General features: G+C 43.9%; 1 protein-coding gene across 1 annotated transcript in view; it reads left to right on the top strand.

Moving 5' to 3' along the window:
- ATP8B3 (ATPase phospholipid transporting 8B3) overlaps positions 1-18,727 on the top strand; it is a 481,840-nt gene that overhangs the window by 223,779 nt on the left and 239,334 nt on the right. The window contains exons 11-14 of the mRNA XM_069217044.1: positions 3,061-3,149; positions 4,118-4,311; positions 7,085-7,293; positions 15,891-15,922. Coding sequence (XP_069073145.1) covers positions 3,061-3,149; positions 4,118-4,311; positions 7,085-7,293; positions 15,891-15,922 — 524 coding nt within the window. The remainder of the gene's footprint in view (positions 1-3,060; positions 3,150-4,117; positions 4,312-7,084; positions 7,294-15,890; positions 15,923-18,727) is intronic.

The raw sequence follows: 18,727 nt of genomic DNA, 5'->3' as shown, positions 1-18,727 counted from the left end.
TCCCAACCACTACCAGAATGGTTGCCTTGTTATTCCACATGAAAAAGGGTACGCAATGAACTTCACAGCAAAACTGAAACCAGACAACATCATTTGACCTCCAAGGACCCACTGGCAGAATTTTTCTTGAGAACTTAAATGCACAATACACTTGACAGCAGACAATCCACTGTAACCTAAATCTACTTGTACTAAAGAGATTCAACAAGTAGAACCATAACTAAGTAACACCAAAGGAAAATGTCTTAGTATGTATCACGGCCTGAAGTATTTTTATGCAGCAAAAAGCTCTACAGTGGCACTCACATTGAGAAAGTGGTAATCTTTACCTCTCTACAGCGGGCAGTATTAAAGAACGCCCCTCTCCCAATGCATAGGAAAATAAATCTGCACAGAAATGTTAACATGAAAAAAACTGGAATCTATTGGCACGGGTTGGTAGGACACTGTTGTCCACCTGTGTGTGTCTTCTGGTAAGATTGGAGGCTGTCTAAAGGTAACACCTTAAAAAACAGTGTGTCCAGCATTCACACCCAGACATGGACAGAGCAATGTGCAGTTTCTGTTGTCCAGCCTGCTGAAATACAATGAATCAAGGGCTACAAGGTTGATTCACGCTGCATGTACTGCACAGTCAACAAAGCTTTACATGTGTCTGGTTGCACTATCATACGATACACATAGTGCAGAGTCAGCAGTGCTTAACACCCACCCTCAAAAACAAGTATTGACACATTATATTATACATTCACTCAGTCTTAAATGGACTAATTTTAAGCCTCATGCAAAGACATACATGCACGTTTAAAGATGCCCAAGGCCCATTTCTAAATGAAATTCAATAAGGACAGCAGTAATGATAAGCCTGCCACTCCTGGCGCTGTAATTAAAGTAGGGCAGAAGAAAGAAAATAAATAAAAAATAGCACCTCAGTCACACCGCCAGTAGCGGAAGGACTGCCTAACCATGATGAAGTCGTCAGTACTTGGTCACTGTTCCAGCTGAACAAAGATGCAGTGCAGACAACTTGTGCTGCCCAATTAGAAGGCAGAAAACAAGAGTGACAACAAAGCCCTCAGATAGTGAGTAATGGGCAGGCGCCAAGCCCTTGATTCAACACAATGGCCCTCATTCTGACCTTGGCGGTCTTTTCGCAAGACCGCCGAGTTACCGCCGCGGTGAAGACCGCCGACCGCGGCGGTATGCCGCTGTGCGCATTCTGACCGCTGGGAGCGTTCCGCCGGAAAACCGCCAGCAGCCACACTGGCGGTCGGCGGGAAAGTGGAGACTGGTCAACCTCCACCGCCACGCCAGCAGAACACCGCCCACAGAATTACGACCCACATTTGTGTGTGGCGGTCTTCTGTTGGCGGTCTTCTGTTGGCGGTCACCTCCCCATGGCTCCTGTCACCTCCCGGAGGACCAACGCACAAGGTAAGTTGATCGTCCGTGAGGGGAGGGGTTGGGGGGGTGTTGTGTGATGTGTGCGTGCATGGGGGTGTGCGTGTGAGTGTGTAGAGGGGGTGTGTGAGTGCGTGCATGCGGGCGGGGAGTGCTGCTGTGCCTATGGGCAATGTGTGTAGTTCGGCGGGTGCGCATGTCGGCATGTATGTGTGCGGGTATGTGTCCCCGTTGTGTATGTGTGTGTGTAGGGGGTGTGTATATGTGCATGTTGGGGGTGTGTGCATGTCGGGGTGCGTGTATGTGCATGTCGGGGTGGGGGTGGGGAGGGGGTTCATACCACCTCTGGGGGGTGGCAGGGGGGTGGAGGGTGTGGGGGGAGGACTCGGGGGGGCAGTGGGGGGTGGGGGAGACCCCTATCAGTGCCAGGGAAGGAATTCCCTGGCCCCGATAGTGCCTACCGCCATGGTTCGCATGGCGGTTCCCGGACGCCAGAAACCGCGGCGGTAAGCAGGGTCATGATACCGTTGGCGGTCTTGGGTCGACCGCCGGACCGGAGTGCGCAGACTCCAGCCCGTCGGTCATGACCGCCGTGGCTGTCGGAGTGGGGAAGTGGCGGTCGGTCGCGGCGGTGACCGCCGCGGTCAGAATGCCATTTTTAATACCGCCGGTCTGTTCGCGGTCCGACTGCCGCCTCTCCGCCGACCGCCAAGGTCAGAATGAGGGCCAATGTCTCTCGCAAACGAGATCTCATGGGCTAGTGCTGATGCACTCCCGCGGGCGAGACCTAAAAAGGAGGCTTGGTAAAATTTTTATATCTGCCTAGGATCACCCGATTTGGTCAAGCGGGGAAGACAGAATTGATCCTAAGTTTAATGGTATCACAATGTGCAGTTCAACCACTAGATCTACTACGTCTCTTTCTCTCTTCTTTCTTTTTACATCAAAAGTCACTATTTTGTTTTGAATTAATTGTGCACAAAGTTAGAGTGTGGGTGGCAATGTGGGAAAGCTCGGCTCGTTTTAGGCCCGAGGGTCCAAGAGGACCTTGAGCTGAGCCTAAGCCAGCCATCTGACTCAAGCCTTCCTTGAGCTTTCAGTAGCTCACCAACCTCTACCTACGCCATTGTCTAGTACATCATGTGGTAGTCGACCAACATAGCAATCAGAATCTGCCTATGTGATTAATTTATTACAAACCAATGATTGTCAAACTAATGATTGTTTCAACAGGAAAAACCATGCCCATGTAAGCACTTTTAACAGAGCAATAGGCTTTTGCCTGAAGTACTGGCAGCCACTGGCACCTAGACCAAGTGATTTACCCGAAGGTGTAAGTAGCTGTGTGGTGACATGCTAAAGTACTGGAATAGGTTCTAAAGCGTCTGAAGTATATTTAGGCAGGCATATTGACTAAATGTGCTTTTTAGTAATGCTGTCCTTTGCTTACAGCTATTGCAAGCTTGTAGATGTTTCAAGGCTGATGTTTTGTGGAGATCTCAGAGATCAGCCTTCACAAGATCTGATCCAATAACTTTTACAAGAAGCCTCTTTCAATTTCTCCACAAGTACAGTCACCATTGAATGCTGTGGTCTACCCATTGCAAATTATTCACACTCAGCCTTCGCAAGTAACCCTGGTAACCACTTCTCTTGCAGGTATTGATTCAAAGATAATGAAAAACTGTGGCAAGATCAATGTAAAGAAAACCAAACTAGACCTCATGACGAATCAAATTGTCATCATAGTAAGTAAGAGTTGGTTATTTGTTAATCCGCACATAGAACTTGTGACCTACAAGCAAGGATGTATGATCTGTGTAGCACTGTGTAATGGTACCAACCAACGGAGGCAATGTAATTATCATCGTCTTTTACCCAGAATATAGAAAACTGTTTAAAGAAATGAGGAAAATAAAGCTCTCATTTGTTACATAATGCTAGTAGGAATCCTCCCCACACATAAATGCCGAGCATGTCTAGTGTTGCGAACACAACCATTCTTCAAATATGAAATTCGTCAGGCTGTGGGCGAGCATGGTATGGTGCATTTCCACAACCGTGCGTACTGGTAGAGCACAAGTCGTGCTAATTTGCTATCAATAACGTATCTCATGTTTAATTGTTCTAAACTATTTAATCGATCCACAAAGCTCACTAAAAATGTGCAAAGTTGTTGGAGTTCTTTGCCAGCTCCTGGAAGTGCTTTTTAAACCTGCTTTTTTTTTTTTTTTTACAACTTGAAGTTACAGACGTTGACAACACTTTCGCTAAAAAGGCTGAAAATATTGCGTAATATTTGAGTTGCAGGAGAAAACCCGTTAACAAAAATCCTACTTTTTGCTATAGAGCTATCCCATAAAAATGCTTTTGGGGAAAAATATCAGGAGGACAATGTTTTTTACATGTCAAACAATGTAACTTCACTACACTGCATAGATGTCCTTTTCATACAACTCAATGAGGGGTCCTGATTGAGATCTCGGTGAACAGATTATCAGCCGAAATATAAATGCCACTTTATCCTATGGGATTTGTATTTCTGGGGACAAGATATTCATCACCATTGTGACTGAGTAATCCGTCTGCCGAGATCTAAATAAGGCCCTGAGTTTCTATTCCATACTCCACTAGCACTGAACCAGCAAACTGTTGAGTTTATAAAGTGTGTTTCTTAAACCCTTCATGTCCTCTCTTGAATTTCTCTTCCCCTCAGATTTTCATCGTGCTTGTCTTAACAAATATTTGTCTTGCCATCGCTGCTGGTGTCTGGTCAAAATGGTTTCAAGAGAAGCACAGTTACATCCCAGCACTAGGAGCAGACATTACACCAGCCTACGATGCATTTCTGATCTTCTGGGGTTACACTATACTGCTGAGTACCATCGTCCCCATGTCCATGTTTATAACGTGAGTAATCTCAATGATAGGTTCTCCAATGCCGTTTTACTCGTCAAGATTTGCACAGAATTCTCTGTACTGATAATGTGTGAAGCCCGGTTATCCTGCTGCCACGGACATCCCTTTGATCACACAACATTTTTTAGGTCTTGCCTACAGACATCTTTTAGCTATTTGCAGGCGAAGAGCTATTGTGGCAACACCAATACTGCCAGTGGACCTTTAGTCAACCAATTGGTTACCATTGTTTGACTTTCTTGTCAATCTAATTTGCTTTCATCTTAGTCATTGGTTTTCCTCCCTCTTTTTTTTGATTGAATGACATGTGCCCTTCCACTGCTCACATTCAGGGAGGTATTTTAATTTCTTTCACCATTCCAAGCAAGGTCATGTGTTTTTCAGCTTTCTCTCTTAGGTGCTCCTTCCCTATGCGCCGTGTTGCTTAGCCTCCTGCCCCATCTCTTCTAAAGTGCTGAAAGAAGAGCTTGTCTATTGCTTTAATTAATAGCACCCTCCATACAGTTTCACAGTGTTTGCTTTTTAATTGCAATCCCACCTCAGCTCCATTTTTGCTCTGCCCTCGCCTTGTTTCTATTTAAAATGTCCCCTCTCCTGGCTCACTACATCCACTTACCCTGCTCTACCATTGCTGTCAGCCTCTCCATCTCGTTTTTGTTTTAAAAAACCCTCCTTCACTGCTCACTCCCCACCCCATCACTGCTTCACCATTGCGCATTGCTCCCACCCTGCCATCTCATTTAAAAAAATAAAAAAAACGTTTTGGGACGATCCAACAGATTCAATTTGTTGCTGTGTTGATCTTTTAAATAAAAAGAACTTTGGTGCCATCAATTTTTTTTTTTTTTTTTAATGTACCATAGCAAGGTGGAGCAAGCCCTCGTAGAATGATAAATAAAAATGCAAATATCCGCCAGTCATGGTGATGGCACCTGCAAAAGCGGTTACACTGGTGACACCGTAGCATAATGCCATTTTTCTTTTTTGATGTGTTCAGTATTAGTAACCATTTTACCAATGCTGAACGGCACTGGCAAAAAGCATTTGTAAAGCCAATAGGTTTGCTTCGACAGAACCAAAGGTGAGAGCTACTTACTTTGCCAGTGCTTGTTATTATCTCCATTTGGCCATTTACTGCTCTTACTTACTTTCCTCTCGGTGTTCTCCCCCCCCCCTCGCAGTTACATTTCCTTCTTACTGCTGTCGCCTTCGCTTCTATAGGGATTCAGTCCTCTTTTCTGCAAGCCGCACTGCACCATTCAGCTCCTCAATAGCTTTCTCCTGCTCTCTCTCAGTCTCGCCTCCTCTTCCGTTCGCTTTGCAGCCCCTCTCTATTTACGCACTGACCAGTCCCATTCATGGCTCCCCTTCCATTCTAGCTCTAAGGACTCACACTCCTCTTTATCATAACTCCCGCTCTTTCTTACTCCAGCGGTCTCTCTCTCTGTAGCACTGCCCAGCTGCCCCTCTCCGTCTTCTCGCCCTTTGACCTTTTACCTCGTTAGCCTCGCCACCCTCTTCTGCTTTTCGCTGTGCCCTTTCCAGCTCTTCCTCCTCATCATGTGTCGTTTGTGTATGGCATTGTGATTACACTTCTATGGAGCCTACCTCCCCATCTGAGGTGCCGGGGGTCTGGATGGAGGCATGCTGTTCTATCAGTAGGAAGGCTGAGGGTTTGTGCGAGGCCCCGAGATCTGTCGCTTGATGTCCGTGATGGAGAGAGGTATGCTCCTGTCATGCTTGCGTTGCCTCCAGATGCTGGACTTTGCATGATGAGGAGATATATGACGTTAAAGCGTATACGGCGCTATGGTGCCTCCCGGGAAGAGTGAGGGGGCGCAGGTGAGGCTGGGTGGAAGGTGCACTGGTGTGCACAACTGGCAGCAGTGCTTGCGTTACTGCGGCCGTGCTCATAACTGGAGTGGAGTCAAGGGGGTGAGAGAAAGCTGCCCACACTCCACATCTAGGATGGAAATGCCCCTCCATTGTGTGCCAGCCAACCCGCCACCTCCTTCTCTTTCTCCTTCCACTGCCCCCTCTTCACTTACCTCAAACTCCACTTTCTCTGCTTTGGCTTTATTGCTTTTCCTCACATATTTCTTTCTAATATCGCTTTTATCGTGTAGCTCCTGACAGGGCCGGACTGGCTGCCTGCCACTCTGGGATTTCACCAGTAGTCTGGAAGCTAAGGGGCTTCCTTGAGAGCAGGATCAGCTGCCGTAACACAAACATTCCTCCATTCCCTTTTCACTATAACTTGGTGGCACTCACATCATCACAAATGTACTCTTTTCTACTCTTTCTTAATTCATTGACACTTACTCATGCAACTCACATAGTGATGTCCTCTAATTCCTTAATAGCTTGTTCTACTCTACCTTACTCCAGCCTCATTTCTCTGTACAGCACTTTTCTGCTCTCATTTGCTCAGCTTTCCCCATCCACGAGCCTTCTCTATTTTTTTCTTTTCACTACATCCTTGGAGAACACGCTTTCTTCTGCCATGTGCTGTATCCACATCAAGGACATCACATTAACGATACTGTGGGGCCAGTGCTTCTAACTCCCTTTTTGTGGAATATTTCCTCACTTTAACAGTACATCAAACGCCTCCATAGCCTTAGAACATTCCTCATCATTCCTTAAACAATGTTTACATTTGTTGTGTCTTATGTTATACATTTTGTGAGACATAATGGCCAGACCACCACAAATGGTCGAAGCGTGTGCAGTCTTAGAATATTATTTTTTCTCCGTCCAACAGGTTGGAGTTTATTCACCTGGTTCACAGTTTGCTTATTGGCTGGGATATTGAGATGTACTATGCTGCCAAAGACACACCAGCGAAGGCCAGATCTACCAGCTTGAATGACCTGCTTGGACAAATTGAGTACATCTTCTCGGATAAAACAGGCACTCTGACACAGAATATAATGACTTTCAAAAAGTGCTGCATCAACGGGAGAATATATGGTAACCCATTCTCAGATTATTTTATAGTGGAGTTACTCTCATCAAACCCCTTTCCTCAACATGCTTTATACCCAATCCCATTGCTTGGTTTTATTTATTTATGTATTTATTTATTTATTTGCATGAATGGAGGCTTGACTTGCTGGGTTAAGGTGAACATTGGGAACAGGTATGAATTGGGTAACTCTGTGCGGAATGGGTGGAGAAGTAATTCCTTTAACCACCCATTGCCAATACTTGGAAGTCCTGCCTCCCAGGGAAAGGATCCACTCTGCTAAATATCTAAGTAACGCCGATATTTTTCAGATTTTAAGAACACAGTTGTTTTGATTTAGAGGCGACACCATACTTTAGTAGAACTAAGGTCTTTCGTTCTTCGAAACCGTAGATCTCTGTTCAGAAGAGCTGAAGGGTTGAAGAAAGGTTTTGGTCGGACCACTAGTAATTGTTGCTCATAGACCTCACAGGAACAATCCATTAGAGAAGTTAAAGGCACACATGGTAGTGAAAGGGATGAAGGAGCGAGGGAAGCCAAGAGGTGACTGAGCTGTCAAGAGTCCTCAACAGACAATGGCGGTCATTCTGACCCTGGCGCCGTGGTCCGCGGGAGCACCGCCAACAGGCTGGTGGTGCTCCTTTGGGCATTCTGACCGTGGCGGTACAGCCGCGGCCAGAAGCGGAAAGTCGGCGGTGTACCGCCGGCTTTCCGCTGCCCAGGGGAATCCTCCATGCCATGGGGATTCCGACCCCCATACCGCCATCCTGTTCCTGGCGGTTTCGGCCGCCAGGAACAGGATGGCGGTATGGGGTGTCGTGGGGCCGCCCGCCAAGCTTGGAATCACCCCCAATGTGCCTTGTTCGGCTTCAATTGCACTTCTTAGGAAGTGTAAGGTGTTTCGATACATGCGAGGACTGAGCAGTAATTACTCTGATGTTCCATTTCTTTTGATTCAGTGGCACTAATAGGACGATTATATTCCTCTAATGAGCTCGAAACCCTCCCAGTTGTTGTATTTCAACAGCTATTGAAATGAAAGTGGCACTTAGTCAGCAACGAAATGAATCACCACAATGAACATAATGAAGAAAAGAATCGAAAAATAAGATCTGTTCATCAAAGGGTCTGATGAAAATGCGATGTTGCAGATGAGGTAAAGGTGCCTAGCTACATTGATCAAACCTGAGTGGGCGAACACAGAGGAGAAGAGCTATTATAGCTCTATTCAGTGACAAGCATCCACCTGAGAGATATGGAATGCTAATTTAACTGGCTGCACCATGATGCCATCAGGCCTTTTCATTAGACGTTTTGCACCTTGTCCATTGATAAATAAATAGGGCTGTGTCAGTACAAGATATGGATTAACTGATTATTTTTCATTATGACTTGGGAGATGTAGAGTGTATTATCAAACACACAAAAGGTGATTGGAGGAATGCTTGAAATAAGTCTAACCACTGGCAGTTGCTCGAGGGAGCATTTGAACCCACTGTTCTTTTGCCCCCCCCGCTCCCCCCCCCATTGCCACTTCAGTTTGGACCCATACATATGCAATAAGTCTTTGCCCTGCTCCAATAGGAACAGTTCAGTCTTAACTGCCAAGCCAGGTTTCTCAGAACTGGAATAGATGCAACCCATGCCTGAGTCTCACTGGCAGTTCAGGATGGACTATTCCCAAGGGAAACAGGATTGGTACTGATTTGCATAAGGCGGGCTTTAGTCTAGAGTGGCACAGTGGATGTGCAAGCTGCTGTGAGCGTCTACCAGTGGTTACATTATTTGCAAGCATTCCTCCCATCTTCTTTTGTGTGTATTAAAGTGTCTTTCCTACCCATACCCCATTTTGAATACAGAAAAGGTTAGTGTGCTTATTAGCCAAACTCAGTCTTCAAACAGAAAAAGTGCAGCGCACATACTTGTCAAATCCCATTTGCATTGGAACCGGTGGAGTGCACGTATCGGACAAACAGTAGTAGTCATTTTCACTGAATATGAACATTACAATATGTTTTCTGAATGTTCAGTGTATGCACATTTAAATATCTCTTTCAAATATTTTCTTGATCTATTAGTGTTACCTTTAAGCGTTCCTAACTGTAGTTTGCACTTCAAAGTTACTTAATGTTCGGATTTCAGTGATTATGAAATAGTGTTATCACTCACTTAGAATCTTTGTTTCGTTAACAATTTCCTCCGAAATCTAAACACATTATCAGCTATGGATGCCTTCCTTTTTGATATGGTATTTTTCGCCTCTGCCTGCCACGTAGACGAGTCTGCCCCAGTTCTGCAGCTACTCAGAAGAACCAGCCTGTTGGGAAATACCCCAATACTCCAATAGGCCGGACTGCTCCAGAGACCGAGGTGAGACACAGGTAACGCACCCGCGCAGATCAATGGCGTAAGCCAAGAACACACCGCGCTCTACTCTGATGAAAGCAAATCCGCTCATGCAATGGGAAAATTGAACACATAATGATTGCAAGAGGCGGGCAGCAGCAAACCCATCACAATACTTTTGATTGAAAAAAATCAATCTGCTTCAAGAAAAACAAAATGATTTGCTGTGATACGGCGAGCAGCGCTGTGTGTTGAGAACATCAACAAAACTTGAGCTCTCACTTGCATCTTAGAAAGTAAACTTTGGAAAAACTGACCAAACATTGACGTCCTCTATTGACTCTGTTACAAAAACTGGGGATTTGATCTGCATCCAGGAGCAGACTGAAGAACTAACTATTACTCCAGACAGCAACTACAACTACAGTGCTTGCCATATGAGTGCAACCTCCTTATGATTTATTTATCAGCAGTGTCGGGTCACTGTGCGAATCTATAAGCACCCACCATACATGTTCCGAGCTACAACACCTCAACATTAAGGCAAAAAGCGTTTGCATTGTTGCACCTGCTGCTGCCGTCACCCAGAGGCTGGAGTCCATTCACAAGCCTTAAACCCAGAGTTTGCTTATTCTGCGGCACATACAACCTTACGAAGTAACTGTTACAGTAGTTTAATGATGTAGCAAGTCCTTCTCTCCGTTGTTCAGGGTTAGCCATGGATAGATTTACCGCCCGCTGACTTTCTGTGGTTTGCTCACCTTGCTCTATTCCTGAGGACCAAAGAGGGGACTCCAGTGATGCTAAGGGTGAGATAAAGTATTAGCTCTGATATGTCAACGGGGACGGTGGTGCCCAGTTTTACTTTCACTACTCTTGGCATTTTGTTGAAATAATGCATATATATTTATTGCTAATTTCATAGCAGGAGATGTGTGTCTTGTTCTTTGAGGTATTTCCTCACCTACAGCTACCACCTCATTTGTGGAGAGACTGCTCTCTGGCACACTGGTGGACTTAGGATTCAACAACTACACTGGTGCCACACACCAATTTCAGTTCAAAAGTTTATAGCCATCCAAGTGGAAAGTATGTGACTGTCAAAAATGTGTCCAGCAGGACAAACAAAATTGCGAACTGTTATTATATATAGTTAACTATTTTCTTTTATTTAGCCAAGTCTTCTTTTCTCACTTCACACTCATGTTTTGTTTTGTTTTTGGTTGTGGGTGCTGTTCTTAAAAGATAACAATTATCTTGTTCTAAATATTGCAAAGTGACATTGCTTCTTTCTTATGTGTAATTTCCAAAACTATGCCTTAACGCATAATAGTGCAGTACACCCCAATCCACCCAACTCCAATCCAATTTCCTCAGCCCACCACACTCCTGTCTTCCCAACCCACCCCACTCCAATCTTCCCCATCTGCCCCACTCCGATCTGTCCCACTCCAATCCAAAACAATCTGCTTCACCACAAAAATAAAAAACAATCTGCTCTACTCCAATCCAAAACAACCTGCCCGCTCCAATCCCAAACAATCTGCCCCAGTAAAACCTGCTCCACGCCAATCCAAAACAATCTGCCCCACTTCAATCCAAAACAACATGTCTCACTCCAATTTGCCCAACTCTAATCTAAAACGATCTGCCCCACTCCAGTCCAACACAATCTGCCCCACTCCAATCAGCCCCACTCCGATCCAAGACAGCCTGCCCCACTCCATTCTGCCCCACTTTAATCCAAAACAATCTGCCGCACTCCAATCCTAAACAATCTGTCCCACTCCAGTACAAAACTATCTGCCCCACTCCAATAGAAAATAATCTGCCCCACTACACTCTACTGAACTCTAACCCAAAACAATCTGCCCACTCCAATCTGCCTCACTCCAATCCAAAACAACCAGCCCCACTCTAATCCAAAACAATCTGCCCCACTCCAACCTGCCACACATCCCGATCCCAATCTGTCCCACTCCACACCAAACCAAAATGATTGCCACACCCCAATCTAAAACAATATGCCCCACTTCAATCTAAAAAAATCTGCCCACTCCATTCCAAAAACAATCTGCCCCACTCCAATCCAAAACAATCTGACCTACTTAGTTCAAAACAATCTGCCCCACCCCAATCCAAAACAATCTGCCCCACTCCAGTGCAAAACAATCTGCCCCACTCCAATACAAAACAATTTGCCGTACTTCAATCTCAAACAATCTGCATACACTCCAATCTGCCCTGCCGTCAGTACAAAACACTCTGCCCAACTCCAATCTACATCATCTGCCCCACTCCAATCTGTCCCACTCCATCCAAACCAATCTACCCCACTCCATTCCAAAACAATCGGCCCCACTCGAATCCAAAATAATCTGCCCCACTCCAAGGTGCCCAACTCTAATTCAAAACAATCTGCCCCACTGCAATCTGCCCACTCTAATCCACCCCAATCCATTCTACTCCACTCCAGTTCAATCCACCTCACCCCAATCCAAGCCACTGCAATCTAATCCAATCCGCCTACCTCATCACCATCCAACCCACTCCATTCCAATACACCACAAGCTACCCCACTCAAATCCAAAACTATCTGCCCCACTCCAATCTTACCCTCTCCAATCTGCCCCACTCCAACCTGCTTCACTCCAATCCAAAACAATCTGCCCCAATCCAATCCAAAAAAGTGCCCCACTCCAAGCTAAAACAATCTTCATCATTCAAATCCAAAGCAATACATATCACTCCAATCTACCCCACTCCAATCCAAAACACTCTTCCCCACTCCAATCTGCCCCACCTCAATCCAAAACAATCTTGCCCACTCAATCCAAAACAATCCACACACTCCAATCTGCCCCACTGCAATCCAAAACAATCTGCCCCATTCCAGTCTTCCCCACTCCAAACAAAAACAATCTGCCCCACTCTAATCTGCCACACTCCAATTTGCCACACTCCAATCTGCAATACTCCAATCCTATTCACCTTATCCCAATCCAATCTGCCCCATTCCACCACTCTCCAATCCACCACAGTCCACCCCACTCCAATCCACCACACACCAATCCCATATAGTTCAGTCCAGCATACCCACTCCAATCCAATTCACACTAATCCAATCTACCCCACCCCAATCCACCAAACTCCACCCCAATCTACCCCACTCCAATCAAATCCACCACACTCCACCCTACTCCAATCCAATCCAATCCACCCTACTCCAGTTCAATTCACCCCACTCAATCCAATCCACCCCACTCCAAACTAGTCCAACCCAATCCACCTACTCAAATCCATTCCTCCACATTCCAATCGAATCCACCCCACTGCACTACAATCCATCCCACTCCAATGCAGTTGACCTTAATCCACCCCACTCCAATCCAATTCACTCCAAAACACCCTAATCTACCCACTCCAATCTAATCCACCCCACTACAATCCACCCTCCTCCAAAAATCCGCCCCACTTCAAAAAGTCCACCCCACTCCAAGCCACATACTTCGAAGACAGAAGACACTGGAGCAAGGAGAACATTGTGGCAACTAAAAAAGGTAAGGGCCTTTGGGTTTATTATTATATTAGTACCGGCCCTCCACTCTATATATATGGTAGCCACCACTGGCCCTCCTGCAATGTTATCCCTCCTTTCCCATGCTGTATGTTTTTTTAAGCTAAAGGCAATCCAATGTCTGCTTTAGCCAAAGAAAGACCTGTAGCTACACTTTCCAGCAGACCACAGAATATACATTTGTTGAATTTTATTGTGGTTAAATTAGCACAATGACCTTTTTAATTTTGTAACAGGTTTGCAGAGTGACTTAAATATACAAATTATCCTGTGCCATTAAGGAGGCAATGCTTTTGTCCTGGGTTTAATTTAGCAACCAGGTGCCTTCTGAAAGTTGTAGCCCTGGTGCCCATCAACAAAGTCAATTGGACCAAGCTGTTACACTACAATAGTTTGTAAAAGGAAATCCTAGGTAACACAGTGACTGGGAGTAGGGGCACTTGCAGAAAGTTGGGGGGGAGTGGCCTCTGTGCTTTACCTCGGTTATAACTTCAAAGTCCTCCCAGTGTCCGTTGATGCATTCCTTGCCCCTGGGCGACTAGATACAGGTCAATGATGCCTCTACTTCTGACATTCCCATAGACTCACCACCCATACAGGCTAACTGCAAAGACTAGAGAGATGCTTTGCTATTTCTGCCCATTGTTACTTTTATACCTCGCATGAGCGGGCAGCAGTGTTGCATCTGTATTAACATACATTTTAGGTCTATCAATGGGGCACTGAGAACCCAAGTAAACACAAGCACTGCTGTACTTTTTGAAAAAGGCATGTAAGGTTCTGAATTGGCCCTGTGTGCCTAATCATCTCAACTGTTTTAAGCCTACTTTTTACATCAGTCAAAATGTTCCTTTTTAGAGCAAGGTGGATGGCGGAGAGTATGCAAGACACCCTTTAATGAATTAAACACCACCTACCCACACCTTCCCTTTTGTGCAACCACCACTATTTTCAAACTTCTATATTGCATGTTTAGGAATGATCCCAAATAAGTACACCTAGAACACATAGCCTGAGGTTTTGCAGCTCCAATGGGACATTGTCAACTTGGTCCTTGGCTAACAATAATATAATGTAGAAGAGCAACTTTGTGCTCTTTCATCATTTCCGGTTTCTCACCTTTCTTAAATTCTTACTCCTTCTCCTTTACCTCTTTTCTTCCTTTGACATGCTTGCCTACCTCACTTACTTCTGTCCTTCCTTTACTTTTGACACTTTTTTTTTTCCTTTTAAGTTCTTTGTCCATCCCTCTCCTTTATGCGTTACTGCCTGTCCTTCATTCCAACTCTTCACACCTTCCTCCTCCATTCCCTTTTTTCCAACTCTCCCCATTCTTTCATTTTTTGGCTTTCCTCCCTGCCATCCTTGTCATTTTTCAACATCATTTTTTCAAATTATTCATCACTTCCTTCCTTTCTTCATCAGCCTCACATTTCCCCTTTTCCCATATTCCTTTTATCCTGCCTCTCTCCTTCCCTTCCCCACTCATCTGCCTTCTTCTCTCTCTTTTATTTCACCTTTTGTTTCTTCCCATCTATAGTCTCCCCTTCCTTCATTCTTTCTTCCCCCTGCTCAGCTACTTTTTTTGCACTTTACTTGAGGTCCAGTGAAATTACACAAGGACAAACTCATTTTTGTGTTTTTCAGGCACAGGGAGATTCATTGATTTGCCAAGAATCACAAGATGTTGAGCAACACCAAGATTCAAACCATGTTGTCCAGTTCCAAAGTTGGCAGCTATGGGTGCTACGCCACACATCCCCCCCCCCACGTCCTTGCCACATACTTCCCTCTCCTGTCCTTTCTTTCTGTCTTTCTTTCTTTCCTTCTCTTTCATATCTTCTTTTCTCTTTCTTTCATTCTTTCTCACTTTCCCTCGCTCTTTCATTCTCTCTTTCTTCATTCCCCTAAACCAGCTCCCCAATCCTTTGGTTTCTTTCTTCTTTAATTCTTCAAAACTCTTTCCTCCCTTTTCTCCAACTTTTTCTCTACTAAGAGTTTCTTATGTCCAATGAAAATTATCCTGGTATAATAATATTATCAGTGTTATAATGGGGAGCACAGTAGGCACTTTTATATTAGTGGCCAAGCAAGGCAAGATTGTCAGCAGTGATCTCCTCAGCGCATCAGGCAGGGTTGCTATCAGTAATGGGAAAAAGGCGTTATCAATTTTGAATGCCTTTACAGGGATAATCCATCAAAGCCATAGCTGCAATGCCCCTGGCACAAAGGTAATAATATGAATAATACATTTTCCCAATGCCACATACTTGATAGCTCATATCCCAACTTTAAATAGATCTTGGAAATTCAGCCATTTTTCTCTGAACATCAGCTTCTGAAAATACACACATTTTCACTGAATACATGGTTTTCAGTTTTGGTATACATATATTAATTAAATGAAGTAAAATCATCTAATTGGGTAGGCTGGGCTGTGTGTGAGCACACCTACACACATAGCTACACACAGTTAGCTGAAGAGCTACCAGTAGCTCAAGAGCTACTTGTTGGAGAAGCCTGCTCTAGGGCCTCTGCCAAGCATTCTCGAATAAATAAGAATACCCTGTTTCTGATGTGGCTCCTTTCCATACATATAAACTGTTATGACCTGAAATTTGAGTACAACAAATTATCATTTTGCACTACAATTTTCTAATTACCTTTTTCTTTTACAAGGGACGACTTCGGACAGCAAAAATGAGCTCCAGGTACGGAATTTTTCATCTTCTAATATTTATAGATTCCAATTTAGAGCTGTAAAACACAAAATTATCCATAAAAATACATAAAAGAATATAAACAAAAAACCTTTTATAATTTAGTAACAAATCATGCGTAATACTCGACGAATCTCAACTATATTTTTTAGTCAACCTCAAAGCAATTTTTTGTGTGCTCCCCTGGAAAGTGTATCTTTCTATGTGTGTTCTTTCTTCAGATTGTGAAGTTTTTTCAATATAGTTGTGTAAAACATCATTAGAAGGCTGCAGTAAAGCTGTGATTTTTTTACGATTTTGGGTGTCTGATTGGCCACCCTTGCATATCTTTTCTCTGGGTCCTAGGTCAGTTAATCAGTAGTTTCCAGACATTAAAGAAAATCTTAGTGTGGATGGCAAATGAGAATGAGGTAATGTTGTCTGGGGCGCTGCCTAGACAGATCAGAACCTTTGGACTGCAACACAACAAACCAAACATGCAGTTGATGACTTGCTTCAGTTGGGTTTTTTGTATTTACATGTAGTTGCATTTGAGTCATGAAAAGCTCAAAAATATTTTTTTTAAACGTCTTTAATACCTTATCGGGAACAGCATTGCTCACACATTAACATATTAACTTGTAGATTTGGAGCGTAAGGCCAAATGGTATTCTTTTCAACTCAATCCCATCACCTTATCCCTCTCATGCATCACCCCTCATCATCTTAAATCTAAAGACTACTTCTATAGAACACCGTTTACCATCTGCTGTCAGCCCCCTGGTGACCCATTCTTGTTGGTTGAAACTCTCTACCACGGGTTGGGTCATTTAACCTGCCAGGCTGGTAGCTTCAAATATCCTTTGATTGCATCATCTCCGGATCCTGTTTACCAACTATTGCAATGTTGTAGTCATTTTGGGATTGTGTTCTCTGTTTCTGGGATGAACCCACAGACCCACTACGGTGGTGCAGATAGTTTATTTTTGAGTTATGCTAGCACCACTTCTGTGTGATCCTGGATGGAGCAAGTCCTGTTCTCCAGGCTGCCAGAATATGCAAAATTGACTAGGTACTCACTGTTGGTATATGTAGAGGCAAACCCCTTACAAGTTTGTAGCATACCGACAAACCTCACACACAACACCAAAAGTATTAAAACATAGAGCAATATAAATACAGCAATCTAACAATTATGCATAACAAAGTAGATACTTACTTGACTGTCTCAAAAGCACCTTGGGTCTCGTAAGCAGAAAGAACGTGCTATGCAAATGCCAGTACACCACTATGCCAGGTAATATGCAATCAATGGTGCATTGAACTTAAACTGTAATTATCCAAATTGCCACATACTTTGGTTGATTTACAAACTTTTTAAAAATCTGGAATTCCAAAATATTACATGGTCCAGGGCTGCAAGTTCTGATTGGTATGGTAAGCATGACAAGCAGCAACACAGCAATATTCTGCTTACTGTTGTTTTGGAAGCCCAATGTAGGACAAGCCCTTCAAGCAGCCCTCTGATGGTACTCTGAGTATTATTGATCTAGAAGATGTTAGTAGGTTTGGAAATCAGATAAAGCATTGCACACTAGTCACATACAGTAAATGCAATTCCAGTTAGAGCTATCACCTTTAAAATAATGTACATTTTTTATAACAGGTAGGTATGATGAGACACATAAATATATGCACACCACAAAATAACCAAAGGGGCTCACATATTAATATGAAACAGTTTATGGCCCTTACAAGGGAAGATTTAAAAAGTAAAATGTGGCATTGTTATCCCTTGAGCATGATATCCTCAATCCTCAACAATCAATTATCCAGAAATATTTCTTTATTATGGAAAAGTTTCATAGTGCCCCACTTGTCCCTTGTCCTAGTTTGTCACCATCCTTGAGTGCAAAGGATTTAATGTAGAGATCTTAATCCAAAGGTAAATTGGAATCCCCAACTCCCAGATTTTCTGGTTGAAAGGAAACTGGTCCAGGGGTCCCAGTATTCTGATAATGGGGGTTTCTGGGAATCTAGTAGGCAGTGGCAGGGCCAAAGGACACTGAACTAGGTATAACTTCAATTGTTCCCAAAAGTCAAGATTCCAATTGGGGTTTTCTGGGAGCAGGTAGCAGAATAGGGATCCACAGTAGGTACCAGATGGGTAAAGAACCCTTTGTGTGCATAGGCTATTGGCCCAAGAGTCTCATTTAATGTTTTGAGGGAACTGAAACTCCTCCAGTGTCTGCAGCAAACTAAATACAAATTGGGCTATAGCAGCTGGTCTCTACTATATTATCCCTTCGGTGGAGTCAGATTTAGTTAATGAATTCTCTTCCTTACTTATACAACTATTGGAGGTTTTAGGTCCTTATAAACTGTAACTGAGGCATGTAAAAGGGAGGAAATGTGCTGTAATAATTAAGTCACTATATCTAACACTCACATTCTAATCCTTGCTTCAGCAGAATAGCAAAAAGTGGATGCTTTTGTGCTTAAGGAACCATGTACTGTATCAGTTAGATATGTCTCAATTGCATCTTATCTCAATTTCTTATTACATCCTGGATTCCCAGACTTCAGACACCATGCTGTTCTGTGTTCAATGCTTCATGTGCTAGATTGTTATGCTGCAATAATCCACAAAAAAGCTCTCATTAAAGCTAGGAAACTATATAGAATATTGAAAGCATCTGAGATCTTCTAGCAATAAGAGATACCTTCAGACACCTGCAAGAGGGTGCATTTTGAATCAATGCAGAAAGAGTAGAATTAACCACATAGAATGCAAGCACCCTTTTGGTATGGTTAGCC

This window comes from Pleurodeles waltl, chromosome 12 (genome assembly GCF_031143425.1).
Source record: "Pleurodeles waltl isolate 20211129_DDA chromosome 12, aPleWal1.hap1.20221129, whole genome shotgun sequence".
Classification (NCBI taxonomy): Eukaryota; Metazoa; Chordata; class Amphibia; order Caudata; family Salamandridae; genus Pleurodeles; species Pleurodeles waltl.
This window is presented reverse-complemented; position numbering and strand designations above follow the sequence as displayed.